Source organism: Cotesia typhae, unplaced genomic scaffold (genome assembly GCF_013202065.1).
Source record: "Cotesia typhae breed Kobodo isofemale line unplaced genomic scaffold, CoteBio_Ctyphae contig_36, whole genome shotgun sequence".
NCBI lineage: Eukaryota > Metazoa > Arthropoda > Insecta > Hymenoptera > Braconidae > Cotesia > Cotesia typhae.
This window is the reverse complement of record NW_027423744.1, coordinates 884,216-897,746: the sequence shown is the minus strand read 5'-3', so window position 1 is coordinate 897,746 and position 13,531 is coordinate 884,216. Positions and strand designations below refer to the sequence as shown.

Here is a 13,531-nt window from a genome sequence, read left to right as displayed (position 1 = left end):
CAATTCTTGCTTATAATGTCAGTGTAAAAAAAAAAGAAAATAATAAAGTGAAGATTCACTTGATGATATTTCATTGAATCTATTTATCTTGATATTACAACATAGATCGTGACTTACTTTAAGAAGAATTACTCTCCGAACCTTCTATTTTTGTAAGCGTGAAAGAATAGTTTCATTGTTTATTATATTATTATATTAATCTATACTTTAATGTTAAACATTGTATCTATTGATTATAATTATTTGTAATTATAATAAAAAAAAAGAGAAAAGAAGTTTACCTTCTGCGCTCAACTAATTCATCTTTGTAGCGCGTTCTAATTTCATCCAGCGAGGATATTAATTGATTGAACGTTTCTCGGTCTATTACGAGACAGCTGACACCGTCTGGATCATCAGCTACTATGTTGGCTGTTCTCAAATCATCCCTGTAATTAATTTTATGTTTATATTAATTATTAAATTGTAAGCTAATAAATTAATATTAATTTTGACAATTAATAATTTGATATTGCGGCGGGAATATTGGTCGTGTAAAAAATTATTTAGATAAAAGTTATTCAAAATTTAATTTTATAAAAAAAATGTCTTAATTTTTTTTTTAAACTATTTACAAAATTTTATAATTAGCAAAAATTTGAATCATTAATTTCTTGTAAAAAATTAAATTTTTTTTACAAGACCAATATTTTCGGGAAAAATCTTATGCCTAGTAATTAATTGTAGTAAGTACCCTTGTAATGCCTTCTCTCCGAAGAAATCGCCTTTGCCAAGTGTTCTGATGTACTTTTCATTAGTTGTATCCGGTTGTTTTATTGTCACGCGAACCTGACCGCGACTTATTATGAAGAAAGTGTCGCCTCGAGCTCCTTGCCGTATTATGTAATCACCGTTATTATAAAATGTCTGGAAATTCATATTAATTAGTAGTCTTAATAGTTTTATTTTTAAATTCAATGTCAAGATAGCTAGTCAACTATATACATAAATTTATAAGAAAGTTTTAATTTTTACCTCTTCTAGAACGTCGGAGATTTTGATTAATGTTTCTTCGGGTAAGTTTTTGAAGATAGGTACACTGGAACAAAAAAAAATTTTTTTATTTTATTAATCATTCATTTTAATTATCAAAATTATATTTTTATGATAATTTAATTTTTGTTTTTAATTTTTAATTAAATTATGAATTTTAAATGAGAAAAAAAAATTATTTTTTCTTAATAAAAAAAACATTATTTTAATAATTATTGCTTCAAGGATGTTATTTATTATCAAAAAAAAAAAAATAAAAAAAAATTTTTTTTTAATTTAAAATAGTAATTTTTTTTTTTTTTTTTAAGTTTTGCGAATTCTACATTTTTTTAGTTACTGAAAAAAAAATTAATTAATTATTTGTAAAAAATTGAATGTTAAATTTTATGATGCTTAATTTAATACACAAAATTGTTATTAATATGAAAAATTACTATCTCAAGTATTTTGTAATTAAAAAAAAATACCTTTTAAGAAATCAGTATATTCAGCCTGTCTCGACAATCCAGTTCTCATCATAATAGTCTGGAAGCATTGTCGATCAATGGCCCATAATTGACAGTCAGTAGCAGCAGTAATAGTTGCCGTCCTCTTGCAATTATAAAGAATAGCCAATTCACCCAACACTTTAACGGGAGCCAGTGTGCTAAGATACTTTCCATCTCTAGAAACCTCAACTTTTCCCTCTGCAACAAAAGAACCGCAATCAATTAGTCACATTTAATTCAACTTAATCATCATCGCAATTCATAAACCTCTAAAGCATTAAATTCCACTTATTCAGATCCAAAGCAAACAATTCTTATTATACATTTCCTGATGACGCGTCGAAGCCATAAAAACATACAGGAAATTTCGCAATACACACTTTTAAGCCTTTGTCTTCCATTTCACTCGTATATATTGATAAATATTGTACACGAGAAGTAAATGTGCGTAGGACTCGTAAGTTATATTTATAAAGTCCATCTCCGGTCATTAGATCTTGTTTATTATCATTATTATCATTAATTCACGGTTTATTAAACATCCGACTTGTCTGGTTTAATTTACTGTACTTAACATTCATTGCATCGCATCGCCGACAAATACTTTCTTTTAAAAATAAAAATTCCTACTTTTATGTGACACGCCTTTACTAAAATTTATTTAACTTTCCCTTTTATTTTATTTTAATAAATTTGTTTTAAAGAAAATTTATATTATAAAGAGAGTAAGCAAAATTTTGTGACCAAAAATTTATTTATTTATAATTCACAAGTCACGGCAGTCACATAGTTTTTAATAAAAATTAAAAAAAAAAATAGCTTTCAATATTTTGTTTCAATTTTCCAACGCTGGGAATCGAACCGGAACCGTCGCGTTGAATTTTTTCAACGGCTAATTTCAACAAAAAATGTCTTTTTTTCAACTACTATTTATGAATTTTCACAAAAAATCTTTGAATTAATGAATTAGCGGGAATCGAACCCAAGTCTTGTACGTCAGCTCAAAACTTTCGCTCTCGTAAAAGCTTGGTTCCGTTATTCGGCGAATAAAAATATAGAATGACTAATAATTACATAAAGACACTTATAAACTTTAATAAGCAATAAATAAACCACAGTGTTGACCTTAGAAAGTTTGTAATAAACATATTAATCACAAGTTTTCTAATCCTTTACATTGATTAAAATTTATATGCATTTTACATATTATACATAAAGATATAATAGGTAATAGATGGATAGAGGCGAGAGATGAAACACAAAAGTTGATAAGCGTGTAAGAAGTCAGGGATCAGTAAACCATCAATCACGTTTATTTTTCTGGTCATTCTAATTATGCTACTTGTTAGATTTTTAATCAAATTTTTTTTTATTATAATTCTAACTGTTAACAGTTTCTGGCCGATTTTCTATTTATATTTACTTATTATTATCATTGTTTATGAAAATGATTGTAAGTAATTGAGTAAAGGCTTGACCAAACTCAGATTTTGAATACAATTTGGACCGATTTGCACGGACAGATTTTGAGAAATCTCAAAAAAACTAAAAAAACAATTTTTTTCAAATGTGGTTTTTTTTGAATAACTTTTAAACGGCTTGACCGATCGATTCCAAAAATTAATTAGCTCTAACCATCAAGAAACTACGTCGATTGCCGTCAGCCCGGTTTAAATCGGTTGATTTGTTCGTGAGTTATTATTGTCAAAAAAAAACCGAAAAAAGTGTTATTTTTGAATTAATCCAAAATTACTCGTGCGATCAATTTAAACTTAAAGTTATTCATAGGGCTTCAAAAACTGCGTCGAATACCGCCAATTGCGTAAAAATCGGTTCATTAATTCAAAAGTTATTGCGGTTTGAAAATTAAAAAAATAGTGTCTTATTGAACCTTTATCAGATTTTTGAACTCGGAGAGCTCAAAAACATAATAAGCACCATTTTGAGCGCTTGAGTATGGAATTAGCAGGAAATTGCAAGGATGTTTAACTGTTTTGTTAATTTTTTTACGCGGGTTGGTCAATAATTTTTCTTCAGTGTAAGATAATTTTTATTTTTATATGATTTGGATGTGAATAAAATGTCAAGTTATCATTGAATTATATTACTGATACAAGGTACTATTGTATGTTATATGTTGTATTATATGGTATACGCAGGAGATGAGAACGGGCAGTAGTAACTGGGACATGTAACCTTGGTGAAAGGCTCGGCCTTTTATTTTTATAACTAACATAACACCTACGGGTTTGATATAGCCACTTGAAATTGTAATAATGTAACGATATGTGGAAATTGTTAAATTACATGCTATCATGAGAACTGAGTGAAATCACAAGATATTTTTAGTTTCCATCGTTTTTTTTTTTGATGAAACACGTCTTAATTTATTTTTATTCCACTAATTTCGTCATTTGCGATAAAAATTTATAAATTAATTGCTCATTAGAATATCTTATGAGCTTCAATAATGAGTAACACTTAGTACACTAATTAATTAAATAGATATCAAGTCTAAAAATTTTTAACGTTATCATTTACGCATTACAATTCCAAAATTTATTATCTAAATTCCTGGAGCCAAATTTAAAAAATTCCTAGACAATGATTTGTAGTTTACGATTACGGTATACCACAATACATATTTCCCACCTGATATTTTATTTCATAACCGCATGACACACACGATTACGATTTACAAGTATTAGTACATCAGTATTTAACTTAATAAAATGAAACATAACAAAATAAACCTCGGATTACTCAATACAATAAGAGATAATCGATAAAACTCAGCGTTTGAATGCTGCACAACAAATATAACAGCAATATCACTCTGCTCGACTAGTTTCACCTTCCAGTTTTTCCTCAGAAAAATTTCAATAGGCCAAATAGATCCGGGAACATTTGTTAGTCATTATTAAATCCTTTTTGCTTGAATAATTTACTGTGGTAGTGATATTGTATAATAATTATGAATTTTGCGAAATTTAGAGGATCAAAAAGTATTAAATTTAATGATTAACATATTATAATTGTATATTTAAGGATAAAAATGGTAGAAATACATGAATAGTAAATAAATTTCATGTTTTTTTGATGATTCAAATTTTATTTTTAAAAACGCGCGCTTTTGACAGATAAAACGCCATTTTCAAGTATGTTTTAGTAAGTGTATAAAATTGGCGCCATCTATTGGGTATTTTGTAAAAATACATCTAACAATGAAATTAAAGTGAATATGACAAAGAAAAATTTAATTTTATAAAAATTATAAAAAAAATTGAAGAAAAGAAAATGAATTATAAAATTTATGAATCAACAATAATTCTTTAAATAAAAAATTTTATTTTGCTTTATACCTTTCTAATGATTTATAACTGAACTTTTAATTCCAGCTACCAGATATATGACAGCGCATTTTCTGCAGTGTAAGTGTCCTACTCTAAAAATTCTTCATACTCAAATTACCTTTTCTCAAAACCAAACACCTGGCTCTTTCTTAACGAGAACAAAGCGACCACCTACTTTGTTATTGAACAAAACTTTTTTATTTTGAATCTTCAGGATTTGGTCGTAAATTTTTTTACTTCCCATACGTCAAATCAAGTGTAAGAGCCTGTTATTTCAGTAAAAATTGCTGTACAGAATACAGAACGCAAGACATTTAAACACGCTTGAAGTACTTTTGCAGTTATATATTTATTTTTTTAGCATGACGACATAACAGGACAAAGAAAATTCATGCTTCGCATACGATGCGTATTCTATATTTATTGTTTGAACATAAATTTTGTTTGCTGAAATATTTTTATGCAGCCAATACGGAGTAAGGAAGTGACAGGTTGTAATTACAATTTTTATTTCAAAGAATATTCTAAATTTTTTTTTGGTAAAAAAACATCTTTAAAAAATTTTTTTTTATCTAATTACTATTAATGAAATGCTTGCGATTAGTATTAATTGCTTATAAAGGTTTTATATAATTTGTTCAATTAATTAATTGATATTTTACATAAATTGAAAACAATATTAACCCAAAAACTGAAAAAAAATATATAAAAAAATGTATGACTAATTTATAGCACTAAAAAAAAATATATTTTAATGTTAAAATTTCGGTTGATTTTTGTATATATTTTATAAATTTTAATTATAATTCAAATATATTAAAAAAAATTTTTTTTTAATTTTTGGTTAATCTATATCATTAAAAGAATAAGAAAAATTTTGTTTCCAGGTTAGTCACATGATAAAATCGGTTTTATTAGTAAAATTTAGTGTCATTTCAAAGGTCTTGACTTGAATTTATACCTTTTCAAGGTTTCATATCATTCTCACAGATAGTAAATTTATTATGATAAGTATTTAGGCTGCATTCAAAAAATCTCTAGATACATAATTAAGAAATAACCTTGTATCTTGTGAAATATTGCCATTTTTAAAGATATAAGCGTATCCCGATGTTACACTTATCAAGACCTTTCATTTGAGTACCCACATCAATTTTTCATATATTTATATATATTATATATATGTATATATGAAAAATATATCAAAATGCATGTGGGTACTCAAATGAAAGCTCTTGATGAGTGTAACATCGGGATGAGCTTATATTTTTAGAAACGTCAATAATTAAGAAAATACAGTGCAATTTGACAATAATCAATATTTAAAGAAGCAAAATTTTATTTTTTTATATTTTTCAAGTCACGGCAGTCACATAGTGATTGCAAGGTTGCTAGTAACTTTTATTCTAGGTCCACGATTAATTTTAAATGTTACATTAAATTCTTTTTTGCATTGCAAAAAAATAAAAAAAAATTAGTTTTAAATTTTTAAACCAGAAAAAAAATTTTAGAATTTTTAAAAATCAAAAATTTATAAATTTATAAAGTTACATAAAAAATTTTGACTTTAAATTTGCCAAAATAAATTATTAAAAATTTTTAATAAATAATGACTTTTATTAAAAACAAAAGTCATTATTTAATAAAGTAAAATTTTATATATTTATAGTTTACAAGTCTGGGCAATCACATCGTAACAGCAAGATTGCTAGTGTCTTTTTTTTCTTATCTAAAATACATTCTTAATGTATTTTAATTAATCATTAAAATATATTAAATTTTTAATTAAAAAAAAATGATTTCTTTTTTTTTTTTTTAATTATTTATGAAGAAAATTTTGAACAACTTGAACTGGGATTCGAACCCAGAACCTTCTGAAGACGTGTTGGCTACTCTGCAAGTTGAGCTACCCAGTTTGTATAAAAAAATAATTTTGAATAAAAAAAAAACATTTTACTTCGATTAAAACTTTTTTTTTTCTGGATACAAAAATAAAATATCAAAAATTAATTTTTTTTCATAATTTTAATTAAAATTTTTTTCAATAAATAAAAAAATTAATTAAATTATAAATTTGATAAATTATTAATAAAAGTTCTTTTTACTTCTAATAAATTAAAAAAATTTTCTTTCAATTAATTTGAATGCAATTTAACAAAAAAAGCAATTAATAAAAAACTTTCCAGGTAAAATAAATATTTATTAATAAAATTTCTCAAACAATTAGAATAAAGTATGGAAATAGTTTAACTGATCCTCACAATAAACTTTCACACGCCATATATACATTTATATGGTTTTATTTATAGACTCCAGACATAATATAATATAAGTAACGATGTGAGGCTAAAATAAGTAAAGGGAAAATGAATCTCGATACAACCGCTCGACTATTCCACTAGGTCAGTAACAATGAATATTTATATAACCAAATAAAATAAAATAAAAATATTTTTCCGGATTCTTATGAGGCAATCAACTAAATCCCGGAAGCCTAGTCCGTTGAATAATGATTAGCATCAGTGTTCAGTCACTGAATAAATTGTTTCTCATCGTATCAGTTTCTCCCAGAGGCTTGCAAGCCTTTTTTTTTTTTATTTTACCCTTTTTGCTATTTGTAAATCGGAAAACACCCGTTTTAACAGTTCAATTCTTGCATGACCTCTTCATATATGCACATACATTTATTTTAAGACAAATAAATTAAGAATTTATAAAAATTAAGAAGAAGATATCCGTGAGAAAATTTTCAAGTTATTAATAAAGAATTTATTATTAATTATTAAATCAAAAATATATATTCAAAGAAAGAAATGAATTCAAAGAATGTCAAAATATCTGTAAGTGAAATTATTCTGATAATTTAGTATAATAATATGTGATTAGTATGTAAAGATATGAAAATATTCTCGTTATTTTATCAGTTTTCAAATAAAGAAAATAAAGAATTAATTTTAATGTTATTTATAAATTGTTTTAAAAACAACTTGAATTTTATAAAACAATTTTTGTCTTTTTTGTTGTTTAAAAATTAAATTATAAATTTAAAATTGTGTTAAAAGAACCAAATAATATTACTTTAATGGTTTGTCATTAAAAATATTTACTGAAACTTTGAAATTTTGCTAATTACAGAGAACGAACGATTGTCTAAAAAATAATTATGAGAATTAAGTCTTTTGTTATAAAATTATATAACTTTTTTGTTGAACTAAATTGAGAATTACTATACAATTGGTATTGTTATTTTTTGTTACTCATTTTGCGGAATATATGTCTATTAGCGTAATATTTTTCAAGAATATTTGAAATTTAAGTGAAATTAAATAGTTAAAAAAGTTCACGGTATCTTATAGAGAATATCGAGTAGTTTTATACAGGGGCACTATGAAAAAAAATCCCAGCGCTTTGAATTTTCAGGGATTTTAGGGGACACTTTGAGGTTAAAAATTACCAACGATATCCTTTGTTCATCCATTTTATCCAAAGTTATACCAAGTTATCCAAACATCCTTAATTATGCGAATTTTTGTCGTTTTTTCAGTTAAAGTTTTCAATTCAAAAAAATTTTTTTGACAAAAGCTATTCACGGTATCTTATAGAGAATATCGTGTAATTTTTAAAACCGTCCTTCGATTTCCTATACGATCATTATTTCCAGAGTTATTGATTGTCAAAGTGAAAAAGTACTTTTTGCTTTGACTGACGATAACTCCGCGGCAAATCATCGTACAGGCTTTTGATTACGTCAAATTGAAGGGCATTAAATTTTCTAAAAACATTTTTTCAGCGAAACAATGGAAAAAATTTTTTTGAAGCCCGTAGACCTTTTTTAAGACGAGAAAAAATTTGGAAAATTTTTTTTTTGTAGTTTTCTTAGGATTTCTCCAGGCCCGAACATGATAAAAAATTTTCATGGTCATATCTGAAAACTAGACACTTGGAGCTACAATTTTCTTTTTATTTTTTTGTACGATGATTTTTCTCGGAGTTACAGCTCGTTGAAAATCACCAAAAAATTAAAAATTTTTTTATATCCCTTTTTTTTGACTAGTGTATACAAATATATGAAAAATTGATAGTATTTTCTTAATAATTGGCATTTTTAAAGATATAAGCTCTTCCTGATGTTACTCTTATCAAGAGCTTTCATTTGAGTACCCACATGAATTTTCATATATTTTTCATATATACATATATATATAATATATATAAATATATGAAAAATTGATGTGGGTACTTAAATGAAAGGTCTCGATAAGTGTAACATCAAAATGAGCTTATATCTTTAAAAATGTCAATATTTCACAAGATACAAGGTTATTTCTTAATTATGTATCTAGAGATAGATCATTTTTGAATGCAGCCTCAATATGTATCATAATGAATTGACTATTGGTGAGAATGATATGAAACCTTGAAAAGGTGCAAATTTATTCAAGACCTTTGCAATGACACTCAATTTCATTCAAAAAAGCCGATTAATAATAATAATAATAATAATAATAATATAATTTCCAAAAAAAAATATAAAATACATTTAGCCTATAAATCCTTTCTTTCTTTAAATTAAAATAATATCCAACGATAATAACAATAATCAAAAAAAATAAAAAGAATCAACGATGAGTTCACCCCCATAAAAATAAAAAGAATCGTGAACTCTTCAAGAAAAGTAGGTTAGTGAAAGCGAACGAAAAAAGTGATCTAGATAAACCTTGGCGGATAAAAAGATCTACCTCTATACTGTCTCTTTCCAGGTAGAGGCGCGCCGGTCCTCCTCTTCCTCGCGTACGTGTGGACCGGAACAATGAGCCTGGGCCTAGGAATCAAAAAACTTCCACTAGAACCTTTGTCCCTATCCATATCCTTATCCTTATCCCTATCACCGTCAAGTTCACTGTCGGAGCTGCACTTAGAGCTTTTGCTCCCTCGGTCAAACTCCCCATTTTCACCACTTCCTACTCCTCCCTCGTCATCCTCATCCTCATCCTCATCATCATCATCATCATCATCTCGTTCCCTATCAAGAACATTCTCCAGCTGACTGAGAACGCGATCAATTTCTCTGGAGCTGGACTCGGCAGCGGGCAAAGTTCCTATAGACTTGTTCCTCGATCCATTGGCCCAGTTAATGTCACACTCGCGCCAACTTGCCTCATAGAGCAGCTCCATAGCTCGGCCGCGAGTCGCTTCCGGGTCCAGGATCAACTCAGAGTCCTCCAGGACCGCTCTGCCTGGATAACTTCTCACTTTCATCTTAAAACTTTTTATTTATTGTACTTCAACCAATCACTAAAATTATCGGGCCCATTGCACGGGTCTGGGCCCGAAATTTTGTTCGCGGAATCATGGGCCCGGTTTCGAGGAAATTCTAAATAAATTGACAATAACTGAGAGATAGTTTGAAGAGAACCCGCGAAGGAGACTGATGCCGGGACCAAAGTCTTGGAGCATACTGGGCATGGAAGGAAATAATACATGGCTCTGGCTCTGTTCTTAAAAGCCGTCACAGAAACGTATGTACAGAGGCCCCCTCTTTGAACCTTTACTTGTTAAACAGTCACGCAAATCCCCACTGAGGCTTGACTTTAAACGTGAGAGAAAGGAGCAGTGGTGCTCAAGTTTCAAGTTATTACAAGCCTTTGTTTTATTTTATTTTACTTTTTTTTTTGTTAATATTTATTATTATTATTATTATTATTATCATTATTTTATTTTTTTTACCAACATTACACGAAAAGAACAAAATTACACTGGTTATCATCCCAGATTATACTCAGTGTAATCTGTGGTGAAAAAAAATTTCAGATAATATCAAATATAATGCAGATTATACTAAATTATTTTTGTATTATACTCAGTGTAATCTCCGATTTGACCAGGTAATTTTTCTGGTTATACCGCCCCAGAATACACTGGATATAATCCTAAAAAATATCCTGTATAATTTGAATTATACTCAGTAGAATCTTGGATTATATAATTTATTCAAAAATTGTGATATTCAACTTTTTTCTTTTTTAATTTATAAATTTTTTTTAAAATTTAGAAAAAATGTGGTAATTTTTTTTTTTAATTGTGCATTTTTTTTTTTAATATAACAATAAAATCAAATAAAAATTTCGTTCAAAAAAATAAAAATTAAAATGATGACCCTACTTAAAAATATTTACCAAAAATTTTTGAACGCCAAATTATCAGAAAAATTGTGTTTAAATATTTTCTATCCATGCATTGCATTGCATTTTTGAAAAATACATAAAAAAATGAACAATTTAAAAAAAAAAATTAATTATCACAAATTTTCATAAAAATTTATAAATTAAAAAAGAAAAAAGTTGAATATCACAATTTTTGAAAAAATTATATAATCCAAGATTCTACTGAGTATAATTCAAATTATACGGGATATTTTTTTGTATTATACTCAGTGTAATCTCCGATTTAACCAAGTAATTTTAAACTGGATATAATCCGAAAAAATATCACGTATAATTTGAACTATACTCAGTAGAATTTTAGATTATATAATTTTTTCAAAAATTTTAATTTTCAAATTTTTCTTTTTTAATTTACAAATTTTGTGTTAGAATTTTAATGTACGTAAAAAATTCTTAAATACAAAATTTTTCAACTGAAAAATGTTTTTTTAAATAAAATACTATTTTTTGTCCTTGTAATTATGACATTGAAATTTTCCCGGCTTTTACAATTTCTTCTACGCCTAATATGTAATTTTCAACGCTGCTTAAAAGCCTTGACTTGTGTTTTCAAAGTTATTATCTATTAAAAGTGTATAGAAACTATTATTACGCTCTCTAGTGACTTTTTCGGTAGAAAACACCAAAACAAAATTAAATTTTACGCCGGTTAAAATTATAACTAGGTTTAGAAACGGAAATTAACTTTAATTATTTTTTCCTGTGTTCAAATTTGTGATTTAAAATTTCCAAATATTTCTGTTTTATTTTAATAAAAAATTTTTAATCAATCTTTTATATTTGTGACATTTTTTAAGACTTTTTAGATCAAATAAATGATTAAAAAAAAAAAAAAATTTTTACAATAATTCTCTCTTAAATTTTAAAATTTTTGCATGTAAAATTTTTTTCAAATTTTTGTATAAATAATTTAAGAATTACAATTAAAAAATTCTAATTCCATAAGACCAATGCAAACAAACTCAGCCGGACTTTAAAAATATATCCAACAGAGCACAAAATTCTACAATAGATATAATAGTAAGATAAATAAATATTAAAAATAAAACTCACCTTCCATAACATAAACAGTAGACCCGACATCGCCTTCCTGAATAATAATAGCTCCAGCAGGAAAACTCACTGGGTACATACAATCAACGATTTCTCTTATTTGGGTCAACTCCAGATTTTTCATAAAATCATTGTCCAAAATAGCCGCTTTTATAAGTTCCCGCGATCTAAAAAAAAAAAAAAATTAAATTAATTAATAAAAATATACAAATTATTTTAAACAATTTTTTCATTTTTTCTGGCAAGTATTCTAATTAAATTTAAATAATTTAAAATTGAATAAATAATTTATAAAATTTCCTCTTAATTTTTGAAAAACTAAGTACCTTTTTTTGCGCAACCGCCTTCTTAAAATGCGGATGACCTTAAAGCAAATCCTTCGAGTTTTTTCAAACATTTTTTTTTTTATTCCGAGTAACATATTTTTTTTTTTATCACGGGAAACTTATTAGTTACGTTAAATACAGTAAAGAAAGTACTAGAACGGCGATTACATGGGTAAGATGGTTCCTCAGTCCTTGCAGACAGAAAGCACAGGAAGAACTGACGGATGTAAGGTAAATTTAGGGCTCTCGTCACGTTTTAGCCGAGCACCGGCAACATGCGTACTTACTTACAGGTTTAAGTTTTTACTTAGAGTATACAATGCCTGTAATGCCACTTACTACTTAAGACATGTACTGTATACTTACTTAGTTTATTTTTAATGAAACGTTACTTCGTATTATCGCCGTTATTGTAGACACTTTGGGTAAATTAAGGCAGATTAAAGTGTAACGACAGTTTGGAAATAGTCTTTCAGTTTTTTGCCTTTTTTTTTTTTTTTTTTTTTTTTTTTTTTTTTTTTTAGAAGAAGATTAAAATTATTAAAGATTTTATTTATTTAATTCTATGAAATCTACTTTTTTTTTTTTAATAGTTAATATTTAATATCTTGAACTGACAGCAATTTTTTTCAATTTTTTAATTAATTAGAATTTAATAAAAATTTATATGATAGTTATTTTTATTACAGATGATTAAATATATTTAAAAATAATTTAGGGTGTCAATAAATCAATATTTAGACCCCTGTCAATAATTCGGGCTTTTACCTTAAATGATGAAATTAATTTTTTAATTAATTTTAATAAACAATTTAATAAAATAATTTTTTTTTTTAAATTGACATGTAGGAATTTTATGCAATTTTTTATGAATAATTTTTTGGAAAAAATTTGTTTGTAAAACAAAATTAAAAAATTGTAGTGACAGTTAAATTTAATTTTATGTGTTGATTGTTTCAATGTGTAAATTTATTTCTTGTTAATTAATATTTATTACTTTGCATTGATTAAGGTAGTACCCTCGCCAGAGTCATTTTCTTAAGATTTTTTTTAAA

The 13,531-nt window shown here is 26.4% G+C and overlaps 1 protein-coding gene across 4 annotated transcripts in view; it reads right to left on the bottom strand.

The window, feature by feature from the left end:
- Window positions 1-13,531, bottom strand: part of For (cGMP-dependent protein kinase for) — a 35,719-nt gene that overhangs the window by 3,271 nt on the left and 18,917 nt on the right. For 2 of the 4 annotated variants that reach the window (XM_074241667.1, XM_074241669.1), the window contains exons 2-6: window positions 12,151-12,317; window positions 1,501-1,718; window positions 1,015-1,080; window positions 734-906; window positions 282-428 (exon numbers count right to left, since the gene is read on the bottom strand). In XM_074241667.1, the coding sequence (XP_074097768.1) occupies window positions 282-428; window positions 734-906; window positions 1,015-1,080; window positions 1,501-1,718; window positions 12,151-12,317 (771 nt within the window). Of the gene's footprint in view, window positions 1-281; window positions 429-733; window positions 907-1,014; window positions 1,081-1,500; window positions 1,719-9,612; window positions 10,297-12,150; window positions 12,318-12,476; window positions 12,679-13,531 lie in introns of those variants that run through there. The other 2 variants (XM_074241670.1, XM_074241668.1) reach the window with 2 other exon arrangements.